General features: G+C 50.3%; 2 protein-coding genes across 5 annotated transcripts; one reads left to right on the forward strand and one right to left on the reverse strand.

The window, feature by feature from the left end:
- LOC106600035 (tripartite motif-containing protein 46) lies at positions 1-21,872 on the reverse strand. The gene is made up of 12 exons (XM_045698845.2): positions 21,503-21,872; positions 19,645-19,903; positions 17,469-17,619; positions 16,132-16,330; positions 9,284-9,430; positions 9,083-9,178; positions 8,596-8,849; positions 8,297-8,418; positions 7,877-8,209; positions 6,449-6,678; positions 6,248-6,315; positions 1-1,892 (listed from the first exon to the last, which is right to left on the reverse strand). The coding sequence occupies exons 1-12, from the start codon at positions 21,560-21,562 to the stop codon at positions 1,484-1,486; spliced, it is 2,328 nt and encodes a 775-aa protein (XP_045554801.1). The 5' UTR covers positions 21,563-21,872; the 3' UTR covers positions 1-1,483.
- Positions 20,809-26,474, forward strand: LOC106574226 (transmembrane protein 107). Of its 4 annotated transcripts, none has more exons than XM_045698849.2 (7): positions 20,809-20,914; positions 24,041-24,166; positions 24,380-24,447; positions 24,610-24,710; positions 25,171-25,267; positions 25,501-25,544; positions 25,670-26,474. In XM_045698849.2, the coding sequence occupies exons 2-7, from the start codon at positions 24,080-24,082 to the stop codon at positions 25,720-25,722; spliced, it is 450 nt and encodes a 149-aa protein (XP_045554805.1). In that variant the 5' UTR covers positions 20,809-20,914; positions 24,041-24,079; the 3' UTR covers positions 25,723-26,474. The 4 variants fall into 4 exon arrangements, with proteins under 4 accessions (XP_045554805.1, XP_014005395.1, XP_014005416.1 ...); XM_014149920.3 differs by lacking the exon at positions 20,809-20,914 and adding an exon at positions 23,542-23,791; XM_014149941.3 differs by lacking the exons at positions 20,809-20,914; positions 25,171-25,267 and adding an exon at positions 23,542-23,791 and having other exon boundaries at positions 25,448-25,544.
- Positions 26,475-26,484: the final 10 nt, after the last annotated feature.

Below are 26,484 nucleotides of genomic sequence, written 5' to 3' on the forward strand. Positions count from 1 at the left end.
TGATAAAATAAGTATTATAATTTTAATTCAGATGAATACACACACATCCTAAATCTTCCCACTGACATCAACACATGATTTACGCAAAATCCTTTCTATCCATAATGTGTAAATCCCATTCATCTCTATTTTGTCTCAAAATATAGACTAGATATTTATACCCTCTTGATTTGTAATACATGTTTGAAGCTTATGAGACAATCTTCCACAATGTGAGCATTTTGGTTTGGTTTCAAACAATAAGATCTATGTGAAGTGCAGGTAACATGAATCCTAACAGATAACGTCCACTCATGAGTCATTTAACAGTTAACATCCCACTCATGAGCCATTTAACAGTTAACATCCCACTCATGAGTCATTTAACAGTAAACATCCCACTCATGAATCCTTTAACAGTTAAAGTCCCACTCATGAGTCATTTAACAGTTAACATCCCACTCATGAGTCATTTAACAGTAAACATCCCACTCATGAGTTCTTTAACAGTTAACGTCCCACTCATGAGTCATTTAACAGTTAACATCCCACTCATGAGTCATTTAACAGTTAACATCCCACTCATGAGTCCTTTACAGTTAAAGTCCCACTCATGAGTCCTTTACAGTTAACGTCCCACTCATGAGTCCTTTAACAGTAAACGTCCCACTCATGAGTCATTTAACAGTTAACGTCCCACTCATGAGTCCTTTAACAATAAACGTCCCACTCATGAGTCATTTAACAGTTAACGTCCCACTCATGAGTCATTTAACAATAAACGTCCCACTCATGAGTCATTTAACAATAAACACCCCACTCACGAGTCATTTAACAGTTAACATCCCACTCATGAGTCCTTTACAGTTAAAGTCCCACTCATGAGTCCTTTACAGTTAACGTCCCACTCATGAGTCCTTTAACAGTAAACGTCCCACTCATGAGTCATTTAACAGTTAACGTCCCACTCATGAGTCCTTTAACAATAAACGTCCCACTCATGAGTCATTTAACAGTTAACGTCCCACTCATGAGTCATTTAACAATAAACGTCCCACTCATGAGTCATTTAACAATAAACACCCCACTCACGAGTCATTTAACAGTTAACATCCCACTCATGAGTTCTTTAACAGTAAACGTCCCACTCATGAGTCATTTAACAGTTAAAGTCCCACTCATGAGTCCTTTACAGTTAAAGTCCCACTCATGAGTCCTTTACAGTTAAAGTCCCACTCATGAGTCCTTTACCAGTTAAAGTCCCACTCATGAGTCCTTTTCAGATGCAACACAGCAACAGCAACAGTTGGAATCACACCAGAATACACATATCCTGATGTAACCTGCAGAACACTTACAATCCACTGGATTCCGGGACATTGACATTCTTCTATTCTGCATAATGTACATCAACAGTTGCAGACATTACAAATGAAACCTATACATAAAAAAGTAAACATCAAGTTGATAAAGGTTCTTTCCACATCATTCACTCCATACTTCTTCAGTTACCTAAATTGGTGGCGCGTGATTGGATGGTAACCCTTCTGTGCGGTGGCTCCTCTATGCTCCGATTGGCCACCAGCTCCTGCAGCTGCAGTGCCCCTCCACCAATGAAACAAAAGGCCGGGCACACAGGGGCAGAGCAATCCACATGCCCCTCCCACAGGGTGCGCAGCGAGTGGGCATCGTAAAATGTGACCCGCCCCTTTTCGAAGTCCAGACAAACCCCCAGGCGCGGGGGTAGGGGGGCAGTAGGGGGGCCATGGTTGTTCCCATGGGTACTGTGGTGTAAGTTTGCTGCCCCCTGGGGTAAGAGGACCTTTCCCATGCCCATGGTGAGGAAGCAGAAGGGAGGGGAGGAGTCTGGGGAATCGTCAGCCCCACTGTCATGGCCACTGTCTGGGTCATAGCTGGAGAGAGGGAAGGGGGAGGGGAGAGAGAGGGGACGGGGAGGAGGGAAGGGGGAGAGAGAGGAGGGGCGAACAGGAAGAGAGAAGGAGGGATGGGGAGTGAGGAAGAGGGAGAACAGGGGGAGACTGAGTTTACTTAGTTATCATTGGAACCACTTCTTTACTACCCCCCTACCTCTCTATCCCTCTGTCCCCCCTACCTCTCTATCCCTCTGTCCCCTCTACCTCTCTATCCCTCTGTCCCCTCTACCTCTCTATCCCTCTGTCCCCTCTATCTCTCCCTCCCCCTGTCCCCTCTACCTCTCCATCCCTCTGTCCCCTCTACCTCTCCATCCCTCTGTCCCCTCTACCTCTCCCTCCCCCTGTCCCCTCTACCTCTCTATCCCCTCTACCTCTCCCTCCCCCTGTCCCCTCTACCTCTCCCTCCCTCTCCTCTACCTCTCTATCCCTCTGTCCAATCTACCTCTCCATCCCTCTGTCCCCTCTACCTCTCCCTCCCTCTGTCCCCTCTACCTCTCCATCCCTCTGTCCCCTCTACCTCTCCATCCCTCTGTCCCCTCTACCTCTCTATCCCTCTGTCCCCTCTGTCCCCTCTCCCTCCCTCTGTCCCCTCTACCTCTCTATCCCTCTGTCCCCTCTACCTCTCCATCCCTCTGTCCCCTCTACCTCTCTATCCCTCTGTCCCCTCTACCTCTCCCTCCCTCTGTCCCCTCTGTCCCCTCTACCTCTCCCTCCCTCTGTCCCCTCTACCTCTCTATCCCTCTGTCCCCTCTACCTCTCCATCCCTCTGTCCCCTCTACCTCTCCCTCCCTCTGTCCCCTCTACCTCCCCCTGTCCCCTCTACCTCTCCCTCCCTCTGTCCCCTCTACCTCTCTATCCCTCTGTCCAATCTACCTCTCCATCCCTCTGTCCCCTCTACCTCTCCATCCCTATGTCCCCTCTACCTCTCTATCCCTCTGTCCAATCTACCTCTCCATCCCTCTGTCCCCTCTACCTCTCCATCCCTATGTCCCCTCTACCTCTCTATCCCTCTGTCCCCTCTACCTCTCCCTCCCTCTGTCCCCTCTACCTCTCCCTCCCCCTGTCCCCTCTACCTCTCCCTCCCTCTGTCCCCTCTACCTCTCTATCCCTCTGTCCAATCTACCTCTGCATCCCTCTGTCCCCTCTACCTCTCCCTCCCTCTGTCCCCTCTACCTCTCCATCCCTCTGTCCCCTCTACCTCTCTATCCCTCTGTCCCCTCTACCTCCCTCTGTCCCCTCTACCTCTCCATCCCTCTGTCCCCTCTACCTCTCTATCCCTCTGTCCCCTCTACCTCTCCCTCCCTCTGTCCCCTCTACCTCTCCATCCCTCTGTCCCCTCTACCTCTCTATCCCTCTGTCCCCTCTACCTCCCTCTGTCCCCTCTACCTCTCCATCCCTCTGTCCCCTCTACCTCTCTATCCCTCTGTCCCCTCTACCTCCCTCTGTCCCCTCTACCTCTCCATCCCTCTGTCCCCTCTACCTCTCTATCCCTCTGTCCCCTCTACCTCTCCCTCCCCCTGTCCCCTCTACCTCTCCCTCCCTCTGTCCCCTCTACCTCTCCCTCCCCCTGTCCCCTCTACCTCTCCATCCCTCTGTCCCCTCTACCTCTCCATCCCTCTGTCCCCTCTACCTCTCCCTCCCTCTGTCCCCTCTACCTCTCATCCCTCTGTCCCCTCTACCTCTACCTCCCTCTGTCCCCCCTACCTCTAACTCCCTCTGTCCCCCCTACCTCTAACTCCCTCTGTCCCCCCTACCTCTACCTCCCTTTGTCTCCCCCTTACCTCTACCTCCCTCTCATCCCTACCTCTACCTCCCTCTGTCCCCTCTCCCTCTACCTCCCTCTGCCCCCCTACCTCTACCTCCCTCTGTCTCCCCTACCTCTACCTTCCTCTGTCCCCCTTACCTCTACCTCCCTTTTCCCCCCTCTACCTCTACCTTCCTCTGTCCCCCCTACCTCTACCTTCCTCTGTACCCCTAACCTCTACCTCCCCCTGTCTCCCCTACCTCTACCTTCCTCTGTCCCCCTTACCTCTACCTCCCTTTTCCCCCCCCTACCTCTACCTCCCTCTGTCCCCCCTACCTCTACCTCCCTCTGTCCGCCTTCCTCTACCTCCCTCTGTCCACCTCCCTCTGTCCCCTCCATCTCCATCCCAACCTCTACCTCCCTCTGTCCCCCTACCTCTACCTCCCTCTGTCCCCGCTATCTCTACCTCCCTCTGTCCCCCCTATCTCTACCTCCCTCTGTCCCCTCCATCTCCATCCCAACCTCTACCTCCCTCTGTCCCCCCCCTACCTCTACCTCCCTCTGTCCCCCTACCTCTACCTCCCTCTGTCCCCGCTATCTCTACCTCCCTCTGTCCCCCCTATCTCTACCTCCCTCTGTCCCCTCCATCTCCATCCCAACCTCTACCTCCCTCTGTCCCCCCCTACCTCTACCTCCCTCTGTCCCCCTACCTCTACCTCCCTCTGTCCCCGCTATCTCTACCTCCCTCTGTCCCCCCTATCTCTACCTCCCTCTGTCCCCTCCATCTCCATCCCAACCTCTACCTCCCTCTGTCCCCCCCTACCTCTACCTCCCTCTGTCCCCCCTACCTCTACCTCCCTCTGTCCCCGCTATCTCTACCTCCCTCTGTCCCCCCTATCTCTACCTCCATCTGTCCCCCTACCTCTACCTCCCTCTGTTCCCCTCCATCCCTACCTCTGCATCCATCTGTCCCCCTACCTCTACCTCCCTCTGTCCCCCTACCTCTACCTCCCTCTGCCCCCCCACCTCTACCTCCCTCTGCCCCCCTACCTCCCTCTGTCCCCTCTACCTCTCCATCCCTCTGTCCCCTCCAAATCTCCATCCCTATGTCCCCTCTACCTCTACCTCCCTCTGTCCCCTCTACCTCTACCTCCATCTGTCCCCTCTACCTCTACCTCCCTCTGTTCCCCCCTCTGTCCCCCTACCTCTAACTCCCTCTGTTCCCCTCCATCCCTACCTCTGCATCCATCTGTCCCCCTACCTCTACCTCCCTCTGTCCCCCTCCCTTTCCATCCCTACCTCTACCTCCCTCTGTCCCCTCTACCTCTCCATCCCTCTGTCCTCCTCCCTCTCCATCCCTCTCTCTACCTCCCTCTGTCCCCTCTACCTCTCCATCCCTCTGTCCTCCTCCCTCTCCATCCCTCTCTCTGCATCCCTCTGTCCCCTCTACCTCCCTCTGTCCCCCTAACTCTACCTCCCTCTGTCCCCCCAACTCTACCTCCCTCTGTCCCCCCTACCTCCCTCTGTCTCCCCTACCTCTACCACCCTCTGTCCCCACTACCTCCAACTCCCTCTGTCCCAACTCCCTCTCCATCCCTACCGCTACCTCCATCTGTCCCCCCTACCTCTACCTTCCTCTGTCCCCCCTACCTCTACCTCCCTCTGTCCCCCTACCTCTACCTCCCTCTGTCCCCTCTACCTCTACCTCCCTCTGTTCCCCCCTCTGTCCCCCGACCTCTACCTCCCTCTGTTCCCCTCCATCCCTACCTCTGCATCCATCTGTCCCCCTACCTCTACCTCCCTCTGTCCCCCTCCCTTTCCATCCCTACCTCTACCTCCCTCTGTCCCCTCTACCTCTCCATCCCTCTGTCCTCCTCCCTCTCCATCCCTCTCTCTGCATCCCTCTGTCCCCTCTACCTCCCTCTGTCCCCCCTAACTCTACCTCCCTCTGTCCCCCCAACTCTACCTCCCTCTGTCCCCCCTACCTCCCTCTGTCTCCCCTACCTCTACCACCCTCTGTCCCCACTACCTCCAACTCCCTCTGTCCCAACTCCCTCTCCATCCCTACCGCTACCTCCATCTGTCCCCCCTACCTCTACCTTCCTCTGTCCCCCCTCCCTCCACCTCCCTCTGTCCCCCCTCCCTCTCCTTCCCTACCTCTACCTCCCTCTGTCCCCCCTCCCTCTCCTTCCCTCCCTCTACCTCCCTCTGTCCCCCCTCCCTCTCCTTCCCTCCCTCTCCTTCCCTACCTCTACCTCCCTCTGTCCACCTCCCTCTGTCCCCCCTCCCTCTCCTTCCCTACCTCTACCTCCCTCTGTCCCCCCTCCCTCTCCTTCCCTACCTCTACCTCCCTCTGTCCCCCCTCCCTCTCCTTCCCTCCCTCTACCTCCCTCTGTCCCCCCTCCCTCTCCTTCCCTCCCTCTCCTTCCCTACCTCTACCTCCCTCTGTCCACCTCCCTCTGTCCCCCCTCCCTCTCCTTCCCTACCTCTACCTCCCTCTGTCCCCCCTCCCTCTCCTTCCCTCCCTCTACCTCCCTCTGTCCCCCCTCCCTCTCCTTCCCTCCCTCTCCCCCCCTCTCTCCTCTCTCACCGGGGGCTGGCCATGTCCTGGGGAAGGTGGAACCACTCCTGGAGCTTGGCCTCCTGTCCAACTCCCACCTGGGGAACGCAGAGAGAAAAATAACATGTTAGATTGAGTAAATTATACACATCCACGCACGCACACACACACACACACACACACACACGCACACACGCACACACGCACACACACACAATCTCTCTTTCTCACCTTGACCAGGTAGGAGCCGGGCTCCACCGAGCATGCCCAGTAGTGCCTTCCCTGAGTGATTGCCAGGTCGCCTATGAGGAGGTCAGAGGTCAGGTGACAGGAAGTGAGGGAGCGGTCGGCGGCCTGCAGAAGGGAGAGGCCGGGCACGCTGCGGGCATACGTCTGTCCTTTACCCAGCGCCAGTCGGTCAGCATGCAAACCCCAGCGAGAGTCCAGAGAGAAACACAACACTGACGGAGGAGGGAGAGGGGGAGGAGGAAGAGAGGAGGAGAGCGAGAGGGGGAGGAAGAGGAGGGACAGTGAGAGGAGGAGGAGGGAGAAGAGGATGTAGAGGAGAGGTAGGGGAAGAGGAAGAGGAGGGAGAAGGAGAGGGGGAGGAAGGGGAAGGGTTAGATATAGCATCAGGGAGAGGAGGGACAGTGAGAGGAGGAGGAGGGAGAAGAGGATGTAGAGGAGAGGTAGGGGAAGAGGAAGAGGAGGGAGAAGGAGAGGGGGAGGAAGGGGAAGGGTTAGATATAGCATCAGGGAGAGGAGCAGAGGAGCAGAGCTGCTTAAATCTACAGGAAACTGATGTCTTCTGGAGGAATAAATACACCCCAGGAAAGAGAGGATAGGAAAGAGAGGGAACGAAGAGAGCAGGAAATAAGAGAGAGAGAAAGAGAGAGAGAAAGAGAGAGAGAGGTCTAAAGAGGGAGAGAAACCTAGCCCAATACAGGTACGACTGCTGATCACTGATCAGTTTTTGAGAAATGAATAAATGAATCTCCTTTAGTAAGCCGCATGAACACTTAATAACACAGGAGACAGGGGAGTGTTTATACAGTATGGACAGTGTGAGGACAGAGAGGGAGAGATGTCGATAAAGAGAGAGAGAGAGAGAGATAGAGAGAGAGGTAAGAGAAGGACAGAGAGTGGGATGGTAGGATTCTTCTGAGATGAATCAAGTAAAGAGGGTTAGCAAGGTGAAAGAGGAAGGAGAGATAGGGAGATAAAGGGATGGAGGGAGGATGGAGGGATGGAGAGAGGATGGAGGGATGGAGAGAGGGTGGAGGGATGTAAAGAGGACGGAGGGATGGAGAGAGGATGGGGAGAGCATGGACGGATGGAGAGAGGATGGAGGGATGAGAGAGGGTGGAGGGATGTAAAGAGGACGGAGGGATGGAGAGAGGATGGGGGATGGGGAGAGCATGGACGGATGGAGAGAGGATGTAGGGATGGAGTGAGCATGGACGGATGGAGAGAGGGCTGGGGGGTGGAGCTGGGTTGCAGAACAGAGGGAGAGGGTTATGCAGAGAGAAGATGAGAAGATGAGGGAATTGAGAAGGTGAAGGGATGGATTGGGACAAAAGAGGTATTGACTTTGTTAAACAATTCCCCAACAATAATTGTATCATGAATTCCGTATTATCGTGTCTGTGTGTGTCTCACCTGGTGCAGGTGGTGTGTGCAGGTAAACCTCTTCGCTGTACTCTCCAAACCCTGCCTTATTGCTTCCTTTCACCCTTAGCACGTACACACTGTCCATCTCCAGCCTGTCAATCACAGCACTAGTCCCGCCCACCTCCTCCAGGCGTTGCCACGCCACTGGAGCATTGGGACTCCTGACCTCTCCTCCCCAGCCTGCCTCGGTCAATCCCATTCGCTGCTGGAACTCGACGGAGAAGTGCCAGGCAGGGGCGGAGTCCTGGGGGAGTCGCCAGCACAGGAACAGCTGGTCATAGGCCAGCGTCCGCTGAGTGTCAATCACAGGAGCCAATGGGGCTGTAGCAGGGGCGGGGCAGAGAAGAAAAGGGAGTTATATTGGTGGATGGGATGAGTTAGCTTTCAGATCTAACCTCTTACACACACCTCTTATGTATTCCATGTTGCTGATGACTTTCAGTTCTCTGGAGGCGTCCATGTGGAAGTGTCTGAAGGAGGGATCAGCCGAGAGAGAGAAACACTGCAAATTCTCTATCGCTTTCACCAGCCTGGAGAGAGAGAAAGAGAGAGTCAGAGGCAGAGAAAAAGAGAGAGAAAGAGTGAGAGAGAAAATAGAGGGGGGGGGGGGGGGGCTGGTAAGTGTTAAGCGTTGATATTGCACCTGTTATTTACCCACAGTGTGTGTGTGCGGGTGAGCATGTGTGTTTTGCATCTACCACCCGTACCTGTTGTGGGTGATTCGTGCGGCCTGTACGAAGCAGGGTTGGTCGGTCTCTTTGAGCAGCTCCTGTGTGTAGGCCATTAACCCGCCGTGCTCCTGCAGACCCCTCCTCTCAGACACCTGGGCCAACAGGGCCTCCCCCCTCCTCAGCCGGGCCCCCTCCAGGGCCAGGGTCAACGCTCCCTGTCGCTCAGCTAGAGACGCCCCCAGCTCCCTCACAGACTGGGACAACTGCTCCCTCGCCAACACACTGTTCAACTAGAGAGAGGGAGTTGAGAGGGGGTATAAGGGAGGGGGTAGAGGGAGAGAGAGGGGGGTATAAGGGGATGTGGTAGAGGGAGAGAGGGGGGGAGAAGGGAGGGGGTAGAGGGAGGGAAAGAAGAGCATGAAGGTTATACTGTGTTGGAGAGAAAGAGGCAATCGAAGGATAGAGGGAGGAAAGTAGTGGATTGGAACGAAAGAGAGACAGAAAGGATGGAGAGAGAGTTTACCTCCATATGTGTGATGGCACTCTCCAGCTGAGTTATCTGAGCCTTTACTGTGTCCTGATTGGCCAGAATGTAGTTGATCTCCTTGGTGATTTTGTCCTCAGGTGTTAAGAGAGACAGATGACAATATCAGCAAGCAAACATGTAGTTTCATTGTTTAACAGACAGACAGACAGACAGACAGACAGACAGACAGACAGATACCTTTAGTGCCTGGCAGGCCTGTGCGATGGGCGCCACCTTGTGGCCGTGGTGGACTCTGCGGAGCTTACAGAGCGGACACAGCAGCCTCTGGCAGGAGCGACAGTACCACAACAACCTCTCCTGCTCATGCTCCAGACATGTTAGGACCTAATAGGGGAGAACGGGGGAGAGGAGAGAGAGCAAGAGGGGAGGAGGGGGAGAGGAGAGGAGAGGAGAGGAGGAGTGGGAAAGGAGGGGAAAGGAGAGGGCAGGAGCGGAGAGAAGGGGAGGAGGGGGAGAGGAGGGGAGAGGAGGGAAGAGGAGAGGGGAGGGGAGGAGGGGAGATGAGGGGAGAGGGGAGGAGGGGGAGAGGAGGGGAGAGGGCAGGAGCGGAGAGGAGGGGAGAGGAGGGGAGAGGGGAGGAGGGGAAGAGGAGTGGAGAGGAGGGGAGAGGGGAGGAGAAGGAGAGGAGAGGAGAGGAGAGGAGAGGAGAGGAGAGGAGAGGAGAGGAGAGGAGAGGAGAGGAGAGGAGAGGAGAGGAGAGGAGAGGAGAGGAGAGGAGAGGAGAGGAGAGGAGAGGAGAGGAGAGGAGAGGGAAAGGAGGGGAAAGGAGAGGGCAGGAGCGGAGAGAAGGGGAGGAGGGGGAGAGGAGGGGAGAGGAGGGAAGAGGAGAGGGGAGGAGGGGAGATGGGAGAAGGGGGAGAGGAGGGGAGAGGAGGGAAGAGGAGAGGGGAGGGGAGGAGGGGAGATGAGGGGAGAGGGGAGGAGGGGGGAGAGGAGGGGAGAGGGCAGGAGCGGAGAGGAGGGGAGAGGAGGGGAGAGGGGAGGAGGGGAAGAGGAGTGGAGAGGAGGGGAGAGGGGAGGAGAAGGAGAGGAGAGGAGAGGAGAGGAGAGGAGAGGGAAAGGAGGGGAAAGGAGAGGGCAGGAGCGGAGAGAAGGGGAGGAGGGGGAGAGGAGGGGAGAGGAGGGAAGAGGAGAGGGGAGGAGGGGAGATGGGAGAAGGGGGAGAGGAGGGGAGAGGGGAGGGGGAGAGGGCAGGAGCGGAGAGGAGGGGAGAGGAGGGGAGAGGGGAGGAGAGGAGAAGGAGAGAGGAGAGGAGAGGAGAGGAGAGGAGAGGAGAGGAGAGGAGAGGAGAGGAGAGGAGAGGAGAAAGGAGAGGGCAGGAGCGGAGAGGAGGGGAGAGGAGGGAAGAGGAGAGGAGAGGGGAGGAGGGGAGATGGGAGAAGGGGGAGAGGAGGGGAGAGGGGAGGAGGGGGAGAGGAGGCAGAAGGCAGGAGCGGAGAGAAGGGGAGGAGGGGAGAGGAGGGGAGAGGAAGGAAGAGGAGAGGGGAGGGGAGGAGGGGGAGAGGAGGGGAGAGGAGGGGAGAGGGGAGGAGTGGGAGAGGAGGGGAGAAGGGGGGAGGGGGAGAGGAGGGGAGGAAGGGGAGAGGAGTGGAGAGGAGAGGGGAGGAGGGGGAGAGGAGGGGAGAGGAGGAAGACAGGTACAGTAGAGGTGTAGATACAGGGGTGAGCAGGGAGGAGAGAGGAAGAAGATATAACAGGAGGAGGAAGACAGGTACAGTAGAGGTGTAGATACAGGGGTGGGCAGGGAGGAGAGAGGGAGAAGATATAACAGGAGGAGGAAGACAGGTACAGTAGAGGTGTAGATACAGGGGTGGGCAGGGAGGAGAGAGGAAGAAGATATAACAGGAGGAGGAAGACAGGTACAGTAGAGGTGTAGATACAGGGGTGAGCAGGGAGGAGAGAGGAAGAAGATATAACAGGAGGAGGAAGACAGGTACAGTAGAGGTGTAGATACAGGGGTGGGCAGGGAGGAGAGAGGGAGAAGATATAACAGGAGGAGGAAGACAGGTACAGTAGAGGTGTAGATACAGGGGTGGGCAGGGAGGAGAGAGGAAGAAGATATAACAGGAGGAGGAAGACAGGTACAGTAGAGGTGTAGATACAGGGGTGGGCAGGGAGGAGAGAGGAAGAAGATATAACAGGAGGAGGAAGACAGGTACAGTAGAGGTGTAGATACAGGGGTGAGCAGGGAGGAGAGAGGAAGAAGATATAACAGGAGGAGGAAGACAGGTACAGTAGAGGTGTAGATACAGGGGTGGGCAGGGAGGAGAGAGGAAGAAGATATAACAGGAGGAGGAAGACAGGTACAGTAGAGGTGTAGATACAGGGGTGGGCAGGGAGGAGAGAGGAAGAAGATATAACAGGAGGAGGAAGACAGGTACAGTAGAGGTGTAGATACAGGGGTGAGCAGGGAGGAGAGAGGAAGAAGATATAACAGGAGGAGGAAGACAGGTACAGTAGAGGTGTAGATACAGGGGTGGGCAGGGAGGAGAGAGGAAGAAGATATAACAGGAGGAGGAAGACAGGTACAGTAGAGGTGTAGATACAGGGGTGGGCAGGGAGGAGAGAGGAAGAAGATATAACAGGAGGAGGAAGACAGGTACAGTAGAGGTGTAGATACAGGGGTGAGCAGGGAGGAGAGAGGAAGAAGATATAACAGGAGGAGGAAGACAGGTACAGTAGAGGTGTAGATACAGGGGTGGGCAGGGAGGAGAGAGGAAGAAGATATAACAGGAGGAGGAAGAAATGGAGGTCACCAACCAAACTCAGAGAGAGTCACTTTGGAGGAAACGTGAAGGAGAGGGAGAGGTACTGTAGAGGAAATGTGAAGGAGAGAGAGAGAGGTACTGTAGAGGAAACGTGAAGGAGAGAGAGAGAGGTACTGTAGAGGAAACGTGAAGGAGAGAGAGAGGTACTGTAGAGGAAACAGGTGAAGGAGAGAGAGAGAGTTACTGTAGAGGAAACAGGTGAAGGAGAGAGAGAGGAACTGTAGAGGAAACGTGAAGGCGAGAGAGCGGTACTGTAGAGGAAACAGGTGAAGGAGAGAGAGAGGTACTGTGGAGGAAACGTGAAGGAGAGAGAGAGGTACTGCAGAGGAAACAGGTGAAGGAGAGAGAGAGGTACTGATGGAGGAAACAGGTGAAGGAGAGAGAGAGGTACTGTGGAGGAAACGGTGAAGGAGAGAGAGAGGTACTGTAGAGGAAACGGTGAAGGAGAGAGAGAGGTACTGTGGAGGAAACAGGTGAAGGAGAGAGAGAGGTAATGTAGAGGCAATGTGAAGGAAAGAGAGGTACTGTAGAAGGAAACGGTGAAGGAGAGAGAGAGGTACTGTGGAGGAAACAGGTGAAGGAGAGAGAGAGGTACTGTAGAGGAAACAGGTGAAGGAGAGAGAGAGGTACTGTAGAGGAAACGTGAAGGACAGAGAGGTACTGTGAAGGAAACGTGAAGGAGAGAGAGAGGTACTGTAGAGGAAACAGGTGAAGGAGAGAGAGAAGTACTGTAGAGGAAACAGGAAGGAGAGAGGTACTGTAGACGAAACAGGTGAAGGAGAGAGAGAGGTACTGTAGAGGAAACGTGAAGGAGAGAGAGAGGTACTGCAGAGGAAACGTGAAGGAGAGAGAGAGGTACTGTTTGAGGAAACAGGTAAAGGAGAGAGAGAGGTACTGTGGAGGAAACGTGAAGGAGAGAGAGAGGTACTGTAGAGGAAACGTGAAGGAGAGAGAGAGGTACTGTGGAGGAAACAGGTGAAGGAGAGAGAGAGGTAATGTAGAGGCAATGTGAAGGAAAGAGAGGTACTGTAAAGGAAACGTGAAGGAGAGAGAGAGGTACTGTAGAGGAAAAGTGAAGGAGAGAGAGAGGTACTGTAGAGGAAATGTGAAGGAGAGAGAGAGGTACTGTAGAGGAAACAGGTGAAGGAGAGAGAGAGAGTTACTGTAGAGGAAACAGGTGAAGGAGAGAGAGAGGTACTGTAGAGGAAACATGAAGGAGAGAGAGAGGTAATGTAGAGGAAACAGGTGAAGGAGAGAGAGAGGTACTGTTTGAGGAAACATGAAGGAGAGAGAGAGGTACTGTTGAAGAAACAGGTAAAGGAGAGAGAGAGGTACTGTGGAGGAAACGTGAAGGAGAGAGAGAGGTACTGTAGAGGAAACGTGAAGAAGAGAGAGATACTGTAGAAGAAACAGGTGAAGGAGAGAGAGAGGTACTGTAGAGGAAACAGGTGAAGGAGAGAGAGAGGTACTGTAGAGGCAACAGGTGAAGGAGAGAGAGAGGTAATGTAGAGGAAACAGGTGAAGGAGTGAGAGAGGTACTGTAGAGGAAACAGGTGAAGGAGAGAGAGAGGTAATGTAGAGGAAATGTGAAGGAAAGAGAGGTACTGTAAAGGAAACGTGAAGGAGAGAGAGAGGTGCTGTAGAGGAAACAGGTGAAGGAGAGAGAAAGGTACTGTGGAGGAAACAGGTGAAGGAGAGAGAGAGGTACTGTAGAGGAAACAGGTGAAGGAGAGAGAGAGGTACTGTAGAGGAAACAGGTGAAGGAGAGAGAGAGGTACTGTAGAGGAAACAGGTGAAGGAGAGAGAGAGGTACTGTAGAGGAAACAGGTGAAGGAGAGAGAGAGGTACTGTAGAGGAAACAGGTGAAGGAGAGAGAGAGAGTTACTGTAGAGGAAATGTGAAGGAGAGTGAGAGGTACTGTAGAGGAAACGTGAAGGAGAGAGAGAGGTACTGTAGAGGAAACAGGTGAGGGAGAGAGAGAGAGGTACTGTAGAGGAAACAGGTGAAGGAGAGAGAAAGGTACTGTGGAGGAAACAGGTGAAGGAGAGAGAGAGGTACTGTAGAGGAAACAGGTGAAGGAGAGAGAGAGGTACTGTAGAGGAAACAGGTGAAGGAGAGAGAGAGGTACTGTAGAGGAAACAGGTGAAGGAGAGAGAGAGGTAATGTAGAGGAAACAGGTGAAGGAGTGAGAGAGGTACTGTTTGAGGAAATGTGAAGGAAAGAGAGGTACTGTAGAGGAAACGTGAAGGAGAGAGAGAGGTACTGCAGAGGAAACGTGAAGGAGAGAGAGAGGTACTGTTTGAGGAAACATGAAGGAGAGAGAGAGGTACTGTTGAAGAAACAGGTAAAGGAGAGAGAGGTACTGTGGAGGAAACGTGAAGGAGAGAGAGAGGTACTGTAGAGGAAACGTGAAGAAGAGAGAGATACTGTAGAAGAAACAGGTGAAGGAGAGAGAGAGGTACTGTAGAGGAAACAGGTGAAGGAGAGAGAGAGGTACTGTAGAGGAAACAGGTGAAGGAGAGAGAGAGGTAATGTAGAGGAAACAGGTGAAGGAGTGAGAGAGGTACTGTAGAGGAAACAGGTGAAGGAGAGAGAGAGGTAATGTAGAGGAAATGTGAAGGAAAGAGAGGTACTGTAAAGGAAACGTGAAGGAGAGAGAGAGGTACTGTAGAGGAAACAGGTGAAGGAGAGAGAAAGGTACTGTGGAGGAAACAGGTGAAGGAGAGAGAGGTACTGTAGAGGAAACAGGTGAAGGAGAGAGAGAGGTACTGTAGAGGAAACGTGAAGGAGAGTGAGAGGTACTGTAGAGGAAACGTGAAGGAGAGAGAGAGGTACTGTAGAGGAAACAGGTGAGGGAGAGAGAGAGAGGTACTGTAGAGGAAACAGGTGAGGGAGAGAGAGAGAGGTACTGTAGAGGAAACAGGTGAAGGAGAGAGAGAGGTACTGTAGAGGAAACGTGAAGGAGAGAGAGGTACTGTAGAGGAAACGTGAAGGAGCGAGAGGTACTGTAGAAGAAACAGGTAAAGGAGAGAGAGGGACTGTACAGGAAACAGGTGAGAAGAGAAAGAGAGAGAGAGAGGTATTGTAGATGAAACAGGTTAAGGAGAGAGAGAGAGAGAGAGGGACTGTACAGGAAACAGGTGAGGAGAGAAAGAGAGAGGTATTGTAGATGAAACAGGTGAGGAGAGAAAGAGAGAGAGAGAGAGAGAGAGAGGGACTGTACAGGAAACAGGTGAAGAGAGAAAGAGTGAGAGATAGGTACTGTAGATGAAACAGGTAAAGAAGTTCTAGAGATAGTGACTGTAGAGGAAACAGGAAAATAAGTTATAGAGATAGTGACTGTAGATGAAACAGGTAAAGAAGTTATAGAGATAGTGACTGTAGAGGAAACAGGTGAAGAAGTTATAGCGATAGTGACTGTAGAGGAAACAGATAAATAAGTTATAGAGATAGTGACTGTAGAGGAAACAGGTAAAGAAGTTATAGAGATAGTGACTGTAGAGGAAACAGGAAAATAAGTTATAGAGATAGTGACTGTAGATGAAACAGGTAAAGAAGTTATAGAGATAGTGACTGTAGAGGAAACAGGTGAAGAAGTTATAGAGATAGTGACTGTAGAGGAAACAGATAAATAAGTTATAGAGATAGTGACTGTAGAGGAAACAGGTAAAGAAGTTATAGAGATAGTGACTGTAGATGAAACAGGTAAAGAAGTTATAGAGATAGTGACTGTAGAGGAAACAGATAAATAAGTTATAGAGATAGTGACTGTAGATGAAACAGGTGAAGGAGAGAGAGAGAGGTACTGTAGATGAAACAGGTAAAGAAGTTATAGAGATAGTGACTGTAGAGGAAACAGGTGAAGGAGAGAGTGAGAGGTACTGTAAAGGAAACAGGTGCAGATAGAAAGAGAGAGAGAGAGGTATTGTAGATAAAACAGGTGAAGTGAGAGAGAGGTACTATAGATGAAACAGGTAAAGAAGTTATAGAGATAGTGACTGTAGAGGAAACAGGTAAAGAAGTTATAGAGATAGTGGCTGTAGAGGAAACAGGTGAAGAGAGAGAGAGAGAGGTACTGTAGATGAAACAGGTAAAGAAGTTCTAGAGATAGTTATAGATACAGAGAAGAGGGAAATACAGGACAAAAACAGCAATTTCATGAACATAGTTAACCCTTACATACACCCCCCAAATACTACGTAAACACACACACACACACACACACACACACACACACACACACACACACACACATACCTTGGGTCTGAAGTTGTTGGTGGGCAGTATGTGTTCGTGCTGGGAGCGGAGCGTACCCCAGGGGTGGTAGAGCTTGAAACACTCGTTGCAGAAGTTGGACCTGCAGTCAGCACAGCCCTTAGTGGCCTCCAAGGACTGAGGAGCCTTACAGAAGCCACACATTATAGCCACGCTGCCCAGGCTCACTGTGTGTCTGTACCTGGAGGCAGACAGGGGGGAGAAACAGTGGAGAGGGTGGGGGTTGATACAAAAAGAGGACAGTCAGAGAACACAGAGCAACATTAAACCATAATGATGTCACTGTCCAAGATCACTGTGGAGAGAGAGAGAGAAAAAGAGAGAGAGAGAGAGAGAGAGAGAGAGAGAGAGAGAGAGAGAGAGAGCGAGATTGGACGTGGGTTAGGTAAATTAGGAAGGGGGGGGATGAGAGGTGAGAAAGAGAGGGGGCATGAGCTAAATGTGCTACTGTACGTTCTGTTCTGTCCTCTTCTGCTCTGCTTTCAGATGTATGTTGTTTTAAATCTTATCCAACTTCCTGACCTGGATCCTTCAGCTGTGTTCTGTGTTCCTGCAGACCGCACTGTTTCTACTTCCAGTGAGCTATGGACTCAACATGCCCAGTCACGCTTTACTGACAGAGACAACCCATCTTCCAGGGGGGAGAGAGAGAGCAGCTGCTGCAAATTCCTCTCAAACTGCTGCTGCTGCGTCTCAAACAACAATGGCTATTCTCCCTCCCTCCCTCTCTCTCTCTTTCATCCCAATTCTTTCCTACTCTCGCCCTATACTTCTCCCAAATCTCTCTTCCATCCTCTCTCTCTTCCCTTCTCTATGTGAATCTCAGTAGTCTACAAAGGCCTCCTCTCTTCCTCTCTTTCAGATCACTACTAATGAAGGAAAGGAAACAAGGAAAGGAGGCTATTTATGAGAATCACAATGTCTATGTGTTTGTTTCTTGAAGCATTCAGAACCTCAACTTGTTGTTCAGAAAGTCCATTTGATGTTCGTGTGGATTATGAAGTCACCTCAGCTTCCCAGTTCCCACACACTCAGCTCGTTAGGCCCTGCTTCAGGATGAGGGGGGGGGGGGGTTCTCCCCATACCAAAACCAATGATTTTCTGTCCCATTTATAAAGCACTATTGACTTTTCCTTCTTTCTGTGCTTATCTTTTTTTCCTGCAGGATTGGTTCAGAACCTACATTCCTCTGTAAGTAAGTGAGCAACTCTCTCTACGTGTCTGTCTGTCTGTCTGTCTGTCTGTCTGTCTGTCTGTCTGTCTGTCTGTCTGTCTGTCTGTCTGTGTGTGTGTGTGTGTGTGTGTGTGTGTGTGTGTACCTCTCTACGATGCGTTCCAAGGTGAGATTCCTGAGGCAATCGGTCAGTCCTCTCTCCCCCAGCTCCACCTCTTTGTGACAGGACGGACAGGGGAACAGCATGGGGGCAGGAGACATGTCCTTACGACGACGCCCAGGGTACGTCCCAAAACCTGAGAGGTGGGGGGAGGAGGGGAGGTGGGGGGGAGGAGGGGGTACGTTTGGAGAGGGAGAGAGGAGACAGAAAGTAATCAGTATGAGTGTGATAGTTCCAACACAGTTTGATAGAACTAGAGCCATACTTTTCTATCCCCTGACTGCACTGCACACTACATGCTGACACAGACAGAAACGGCTGCTTCACACCTAGAACACCTGCTAGTTCAAACACACACACACACACACACACACACACACACTCTACTGCCCCCCAACTCTCTCTCAACATAAATAATAAATATGTCATATGAACATTTCATGTGTCTTTGAAGTGTTGTGATGTATGAACCAGTCATATACACTGCATCTACAAAACATTAGGAACACCTGCTCATTCCCTGACATAGACTGACCAGGTGAATCCAGGTGAAAGATATGATCCCTTATTGATGTCACTTGTTAAATCCACTTCAATCAGTGTAGATGAAAGGGAGGAGACAGGTTAAAGAAGGATTGTAATCCTTGAGACAATTGAGACATGGATTGTGTATGTGTGTCATTCAGAGGGTGCATGAGCAACACAAAAGATGTATGTGCCTTTGAACAGGGTGTGGTAGTAGGTGTCAGGCACACCAGTTTGTGTCAAGAACTGCAACGTTTCTGGGTTTTTACGCTGAACAGTTTCCTGTGTGTATCAAGAATGGTCCACCACCCAAAGGACATCCAGCAAACTTGACACAACTGTGGAAAGCATTGGAGTCAACATGGACCAGCATCCAAGTGAAATGCTTTCAACACCTTGAATTGAAGGCTGTTCTGAGGGCAAAAGGGGGTTCCTAATGTTTAGTATACTCTGTGTATATAGAGAGTTGGGCCATTGCAGTTGAATGTTCCGAGAGCGACTCTTTCTCCTACATAGAGTTGAAGTCGGAAGTTTACATACACTTAGGTTGGAGTCACTAAAACTTGTTTTTCAACCACTCCACAAATGTCTTGTTAACAAACTATAGTTTTGGCAAGTTGGTTAGGACATCTACTTTGTGCATGACACAAGTAATTTTTCCAACAATTGTTTACAGATTATTTCACTTATAATTCACTGTATCACAATTCCAGTGGGTCATAAGTTTACATACACTAAGTTGACTGTGCCTTTAAACAGCTCGGAAAATTCCTGAAAATTATGTCATGGCTTTAGAAGCTCCTGATAGGCTAATTGACATAATTTGAGTCAATTGGAGGTGTACCTGTGGATGTATTTCAAGGCCTCCTTCAAACTCAGTGCCTCTTTGCTTGACATCATGGGAAAATCAAAAGAAATCAGCAAAGATCTCAGAAAACAAATTGTAGACCTCCACAAGTCTGGTTCATCCTTGGGAGCAATTTCCAAATGCCTGAATGTACCACGTTCAGCTGTACAAACAATAGTACGCAAGTATAAACACCATGGGACCACGCAGCCGCCATACTGCTCAGGAAGGAGACGCGTTCTGTCTCCTAGAGATGGACGTATTTTGGTGCGAAAAATGCAAATCAATCTCAGAACAACAGCAATGACCTCAAGCATACTTCCAAAGTTGTGGCAAAATGGCTTAAGGACAACAAAGTCAAGGTATTGGAGTTGCCATCACAAAGCCCTGACCTCAATCCCATAGAAAATGTGTGGGCAGAACTGAAAAAGCGTGTGCGAGCAAGGAGGCCTACAAACCTGACTCAGTTACACCAGCTGTCAGGAGGAATGGGCCAACTTATTGTGGGAAGCTTTTGGAAGGCTACCTGAAACGTTTGACCCAAGTTAAACAATTTAAAGGCAACGCTACCAAATACCTATTGAGTGTATGTAAACTTCTGACCCACTGGGAATGTGATGAAAGAAATAAAAGCTGAAATAAATAATATATATATGGCTCTGGTATGAACCATCTTCACTGGCCAGTAAAACCAAGTCAGATGCTGATCTAATGATGATGTCACTCTCATCTGCAGGCACTGGCACACAAGTGAGATCGATATCAGCATTCACACACACATTAACCCACCTGGTCTGAGGACGCGGTCCAGGCGGTCGGTGGTCTTGGGCAGGGGTCTGCGTGCCCCGCGCGGGGAGCGTGTGTTGGGGGAGGCGGCCGGGGAGTTGGGCTCTGGGGGGAGGTCTGGGGGAGGGTATCCTCTCTGGATTAACACCTCAGCAGCACACAGCAGACACACACTGTGCTGGCACGGCAGGATGATGGGCTGCTTCACCATCTCAGTACACACTGGGCAATGCAGCTCCCGCTCCATACTCTTCATGTTAGACTGGAGGAGGAGAGAGGAAAGGATGGTGGGGATAAGGGGTTGGAGATAGAAGAGAGACGGGGAGAGGAGTTAGAGGAGCAGGGAGGGGGGAAGCAAATAAAGGGTGAGTGAGCAGGGGAGAGGGTGTGAGGGGAAAGAGGGGGAAGTGAAAACAGGAGTGAGAATGAGGCAGAGGAATAACTTAACTGCTCTAAATAGAGGAGAGAGAGAGAGAGAAAGAGAACGAGATGAGAGAGAGGGAGAGAGATAGAGAGAAACAGCATCTTACATTATTGAACCATTCCTGGTTTAGAATCTATGTTGGACACATGAAAGGAGAAAGCAGGTGTGTGTGTGTGCATAAATACCCGGGCCAGGGCTGACTAAGGTGCCACGCCAGTCTCCTTAAATATGAGTCTAATCACTTCATTCCAGCTCTGTCTGGCCAACAGCATGATGTAAACCCACTACAGAGGAGTAATAGATCCCTCTATCTATAGCTTTGTTGTAGGACTATTTGCGTGATTCTAACCTTCCTCAGTTCAGTTAACACAAGCCACCATGATGGTGAGAAGATATTCATTTTATGGGAACAATGAATTACATTAAATTGGATTTCAACGCACAAAATAAGCTATATTACCGGGCAAGGTCTAGTCGACTTCACCTTCCCTAGGCCGGATGTAGAAATATCAACGGGATTCATGATAGGCCAAGGCTACTGGCTACCGGGAAAATTGCATTCACATCGATTAGGCTTCAATAAGAATGACTACACCTCTCTCTCTCTCTCCTCTATCAATGTTTTTTTCTTTCCCTGGCTCGGCCAGAATAGCCGGTGTCAGCGGGTCCTTTCCTTTCTGCGCTCTGGGGGGTTTCTGCACCTATGTGGCGCGAGAGCCAAGACCGCCGCCGCGTGCTGGTGCTCCCTGAATCCCGTTTCTATGGCGACAAAAATCATCCGTTCCCTGCTCACCGTGTTGCGAGATGGCAAATCATATCATCGGACCACTTGTTTTTGTGCATGCTGGGGTACGCATTCGACCGATAGGCTTCAAATATATATATATTGGCGATCTATTTAATCCTCCTTTCACCTTTACCTCCTAGCTAGGTGTGTCAATAACCAGCCAATAGTGACCAGCCGCTGGCGTCAAGCCAAAGTGTTGGAGCCAAATACCACCCATTTCTAATTTATAGCTCAGACTTATTAATGAATGTCTGGTTGAATTTTAGTCAATCTAATAACAAAAGCAGACCATTTCACATTGAAGAAAAATATAGCCTAAGAATAATGTATGAAGGATGATGAAATGTTGATGCCAAAATGGATGTGAAGGCCTCTATATATTGTGTAGGCTAGCCTACGTGGCGTGCTGAAAACACAATTTAACTAAAAACATTATGCAATATTAATAACATTATATATATATATATATATATATATAGCTTAGCTGAGGCATTTCTCTCTGAACGGCCAGTTGAAATACAGGTAACCTTACCACATTTATGTTTGCTATAGCCTAGGTCTGGTGGCCTACACAATAACAAAATAGGCTCCAGTCTCCACATCACATTTATGGTAAACAAATAGGTCTAATTAATCATCACCACACTTACGCTGATTTGAACGAGTGCGTCCATCATAGACGTAAACGCCTGTAGTTCTGCTTCAGCCATCCTTTAGGATCAAAACGCGGTCTGTCAAATTCACAATCGTAGCCCAGGCCTAGTAATATATTCAAATATGTTGTGCTATGGTGAATAAAGAAAAATGTTAAAAGCTTGGTCAATAGGTATAGGCTATCGCATATTAGTCTGACCGGGTGTATATGGTCTGGAGTGCGCAGCGTTGACTTCTGTCCCATTCCACTGGGCTCGCGCTGATATGGTGATGTTCAATAGTGGGGGATAGAGCGTGCGTGGTGATTTCTGCTGAGTGAAACAGGTTCAAATGCTCTCTCTCTCGCTCTATCTTAGTGTGTGTGTGTGCCTGTGCAGTGGCGGTTCTAGCTTGTATGGCTCCCTGGGCGAACCCCCCCCCCCCAAAAAAAAAAGCACCATTCTGCACTAACTGTAATTTGTATTCTGACATTTGGAACACAAATAAATAAACATAACATTTAAAACTATACAAATATAAAAATATATACAAAAATAAGATACAAAGACAAATAGAAACAAATTTGGGTTGATTTGTCACTGGAGCATCAATAAATTACCCATCCCCCCAGCACTGTCAACCAAGAGTCAAGACTAAACCAATTCACCTTGGTGGTGTGCAGACTGGTTTTATTTTATTCTTAACAATTTCGCACACACCAGAAAAAATGCAACAATATGTCTGTGAAACTATATATTCACAGTATTATGAATGAATTGTGGTTTATTTGGTAGCATTTCGTAGTGTGACTGATTTTACTAATTGCATTAGTACTGTACAAAGTTAGAGGTGCGCTATTTCATAGATCCCCCCGCTGCCCCTACCTCCTACATCCTACCCCCGCTCCCCCTACCTCCGACTTCCAGTGGGGAGACCTGAGGTCATCCTACCCCCGCTCCCCCTACCTCCGGCTTCCAGTGGGGAGACCTGAGGTCATCCTACCCCCGCTCCCCCTACCTCTGTCTTCCAGTGGGGAGACCTGAGGTCAACCTAACTCCGCTCCCCCTACCTCTGTCTTACAGTGGGGAGACCTGATGTCATCCTACCCCCGCCCCCCCTACCTCCGGCTTCCAGTGAGGAGACCTGAGGTCATCCTACCCCCGCTCCCCCTACCTCTGTCTTACAGTGGGGAGACCTGAGGTCATCCTACCCCCACCCCCCCTACCTCTGGCTTCCAGTGGGGAGACCTGAGGTCATCCTACCCCCGCTCCCCCTACCTCCGGCTTCCAGTGGGAAGACCTGAGGTCATCCTACCCCCGCTCCCCCTACCTCTGGCTTCCAGTGGGGAGACCTGAGGTCATCCTACCCCCGCTCCCCCTACCTCCGCTTCCAGTGGGGAGACCTGAGGTCATCCTACCCCCACTCCCCCTACCTCTGGCTTCCAGTGGGGAGACCTGAGGTCATCCTACCCTCGCTCCCCCTACCTCCGCTTCCAGTGGGGAGACCTGAGGTCATCCTACCCCCGCTCCCCCTACCTCCGCTTCCAGTGGGGAGACCTGAGGTCATCCATACCTGCTCCCCCTACCTCTGGCTTCCAGTGTGGAGACCTGAGGTCATCCTACCCCCGCTCCCCCTACCTCTGTCTTACAGTGGGGAGACCTGAGGTCATCCTATCCCCGCTCCCCCTACCTCTGTCTTACAGTAGGGAGACCTGAGGTCATCCTACCCCCGCCCCCCCTACCTCCGGCTTCCAGTGGGGAGACCTGAGGTCATCCTACCCCCGCTCCCCCTACCTCTGTCTTACAGTGGGGAGACCTGAGGTCATCCTACCCCCGCCCCCCCTACCTCCGGCTTCCAGTGGGGAGACCTGAGGTCATCCTACCCCCGCTCCCCCTACCTCTGTCTTACAGTGGGGAGACCTGAGGTCATCCTACCCCCGCCCCCCCTACCTCCGGCTTCCAGTGGGGAGATTTTATTCTTGCCACTAGATGGCGACGTGAGATTACAAAACGCTACTAAAATGATGCGTTCATGAAGAAGCGTTCCTCATCCTCAACTCGTCTGTTTCCGTCCTAAATCGTTAACGAAACTCTACGTTCTTGAACGCACCCCAGATTTAAGTTGTTGTAGCAACGAGCTAAACCATGCCTGCAGCTTGTTTCTAGTCCTATACACAGTTGTTTCAATTAATGGTCAATAAATCATCAAATGTTGCTAGTTTTTGGCTTCAAATATTGACTAACGAGTTGAACAACGTCGTATGTCCTGTATTGGGTACATTAGCTAGCTAAGTTAGCACTATCAAGGTGAGTGTGCGGATAAATTAGCTTATACATTTGCTAATAGTAACATTACTTAGTCTACACATTGTATATAAAGTGCTGTTAACATTCATTTGAGTAGTCTTAACGTTAACGTTAGTAGTCTAGCTAACATTTACAGCCAATATTGTATTGCATTGTAGCAGGCTCAAGTCAACACACGGATTTTGTTGTTTCTTTTGGCAATATTAACGTTACTTGTCAACGTTTGCCTATTCCGCCTCTTTATTCTAGGTACCATAGTAGCCATACAGGCACATCTTTGCTGGAGCAATGTCTGCAGTCAGCAGCCTGGTCCCGGCTCGATTCCTGACTCTCACTGCTCACCTCGTCATCGTCATCACCATTTTCTGGTCACGGGTATGTTCACGAGTTCTGAGTACTGGCAAGGTTCTGGACAAACCATATCCTCTGTGTGACATGTCTCATGTCTGTATCTGGCATCTAGAAGACACCAGTTGTTGTTCACGACATCATCAACATGCTCTTCTATAATATATTGTGTTTGAACCGTGCTCAGAATCTAGTGATACTGTGTAGATCTATCTAATAATCATACTCATTGTCCCACAGGAGAACAATGTTGAAGCTTGCCTGCCTTTGGATTTCACACAGGACCAATACGACAAGGAGGACACCAAGTAAGCATCTTTCACCCAGGACAGGACTCCTAACCCTGCACACGCACACGCACACAGTCTATCCAAAAAGAATTGCTATAGGTTTTGATAAATCACTTGTCTTACACACTCTCTCTCTCTATCTTTCTCTCCTCTCTATCTTTCTCTGTCTCTCTCTTCTAGGTTGGTGGTAGCGTTGTCAGTCACCATGGGTCTGTTTGCTATAGAGCTGGCTGGCTTCTTCTCTGGTGTGTCTATGTTCAACTGCACCCAGGGCCTCCTCTGTATCCTTTACATGTTCTCAAAACTCTTCCACAAAACTCTGTACATTACCAAAGTACACATAATGCATAGTACAGCAGTGGTCACCAGTCCTAGTCCTGGAGAACTACAGTGTGCTTTCGTTCTTGCCCAGTACTAATTTTGCGTGGCCAGTCACATCAACAAGTAGGCTACTCAAGGTCTTGATGTTTTGTTGAGTAGCTGAGTGTTGGTGCTGGGCAAGAATGAAGGCCTGCACACAGTGTGTCTCCAGGAATAGTGAAGAACATGGGAGGGAATTGATAGATGTAAGCAATATGCAGGAAGTTATACCCTTCTTTCAGATCAGCAAGGGGACGTTAAATATCGACACGGATATAAGGTTGAGGAAGTAATCTTTTTATTGGTTTGGTTAAGATTCCCTGACTCAGGACTCCCTCCCCATACACCATCCATTCATCCATCTCTCCATCCACACACTAGCGACTGCAGCCCATGCCAGTGCCTCTGTGGCTCTGCTGTTCTTTCTGTTTGAACAATGGGCATGTGAAATATACTGGTGGATCCTTGCTTTCTGCAGGTCTGTGTGTGTGTGTGTGTGTGTGTGTGTGTGTGTGTGTGTGTGTGTGTGTGTGTGTGTGTGTGTGTGTGTGTGTGTGTGTGTGTGTGTGTGTGTGTGTGTGTGTGTGTGTGTGTGTGTGTGTGTGTGTGTGTGTGTGATTCTCAGAGGTTTTGTTTCCCTGACTGACGTCTCCTCCAGCGTTGGCAGTCCACTGCAGTGCATCCGTCTCCCTGTCTTTCTTTGTCTTCCAGAGATGGGAGTGTTGGACATACTGGGTTATTTTTGCCTTCTGCAGGTTTGTGTGTGTGACAGACAGACAGACAGACATCGTGTGTGTGACCTGGAGTTATTTGGGTCATTTTTGCATCGTGCAGGTTGATACTTTGCATATAATGCTGCCATCCTCTCTATCTCCTGTAGTGTTCTCCCTGCGTTTGTGGAGATCCTACTCTTCATCGCAGTGTTCGGACTGAAGAAGAAGCCACTATAACCGAGAGCAGTGTTTCACATCGATGTTCGGTCTGGAATGTAGTGTCCATCCTTCCCAGCACTTGTACACACCTGTCCAAGTGTGTGACACATTGTGACTGTTCAACAGTGTCAAGGGGACATAGCGGATGTTAGTGATGTTGGATGGTGATCGTAGTGACAAAGACAAAAGAGCTGGTTAAGATGTGGGTGGTCTAAGCTGCAGCATCCGATACGGTGACAGCATAGGGTCGAATCTGGCCTTCTGACTTTTGACACACACCTTTCTCTATCTATCCATCAATAGTCAGATTATTTTATTTATTTATTTTAAGCTGTGGTCTGTGTTTCAGGATTCAACGGTTTTGTGGACTGTGGACGTTGTAGATGGAAACAGAGCTACTTTATGTACCAAGGCAGAGAGGACGATTTCTAAAAACTCCAGCGTAGTGATCCTAATTGCTACGCTGAATGTATAGACACAAGTAACCATCTTTCTCTTCACCATGCTAAATGGTCCTGTGTACCATAGGATTTTAGTACCACCTTTTTAAAACGTTTACCTAAAAAAATGTTTTATCAAGCTGTAGCTATCCCAGTTTGTTTTGTATTTTATTGTAGAGTCACTTGTAAATAATTCCTTCCTTTTAAGATGCTTTTTAAATTAATCTAAAATGTGGTGATATCTGATGGTAGCTACACCCCTATATGTCAGTGTTATTCTTTTTTTTATGATTAAAGTATTTTACCTGTGTAATCTAGTATTT

This window comes from Salmo salar, chromosome 02 (genome assembly GCF_965601325.2).
Source record: "Salmo salar chromosome 02, fSalSal1, whole genome shotgun sequence".
Classification (NCBI taxonomy): Eukaryota; Metazoa; Chordata; class Actinopteri; order Salmoniformes; family Salmonidae; genus Salmo; species Salmo salar.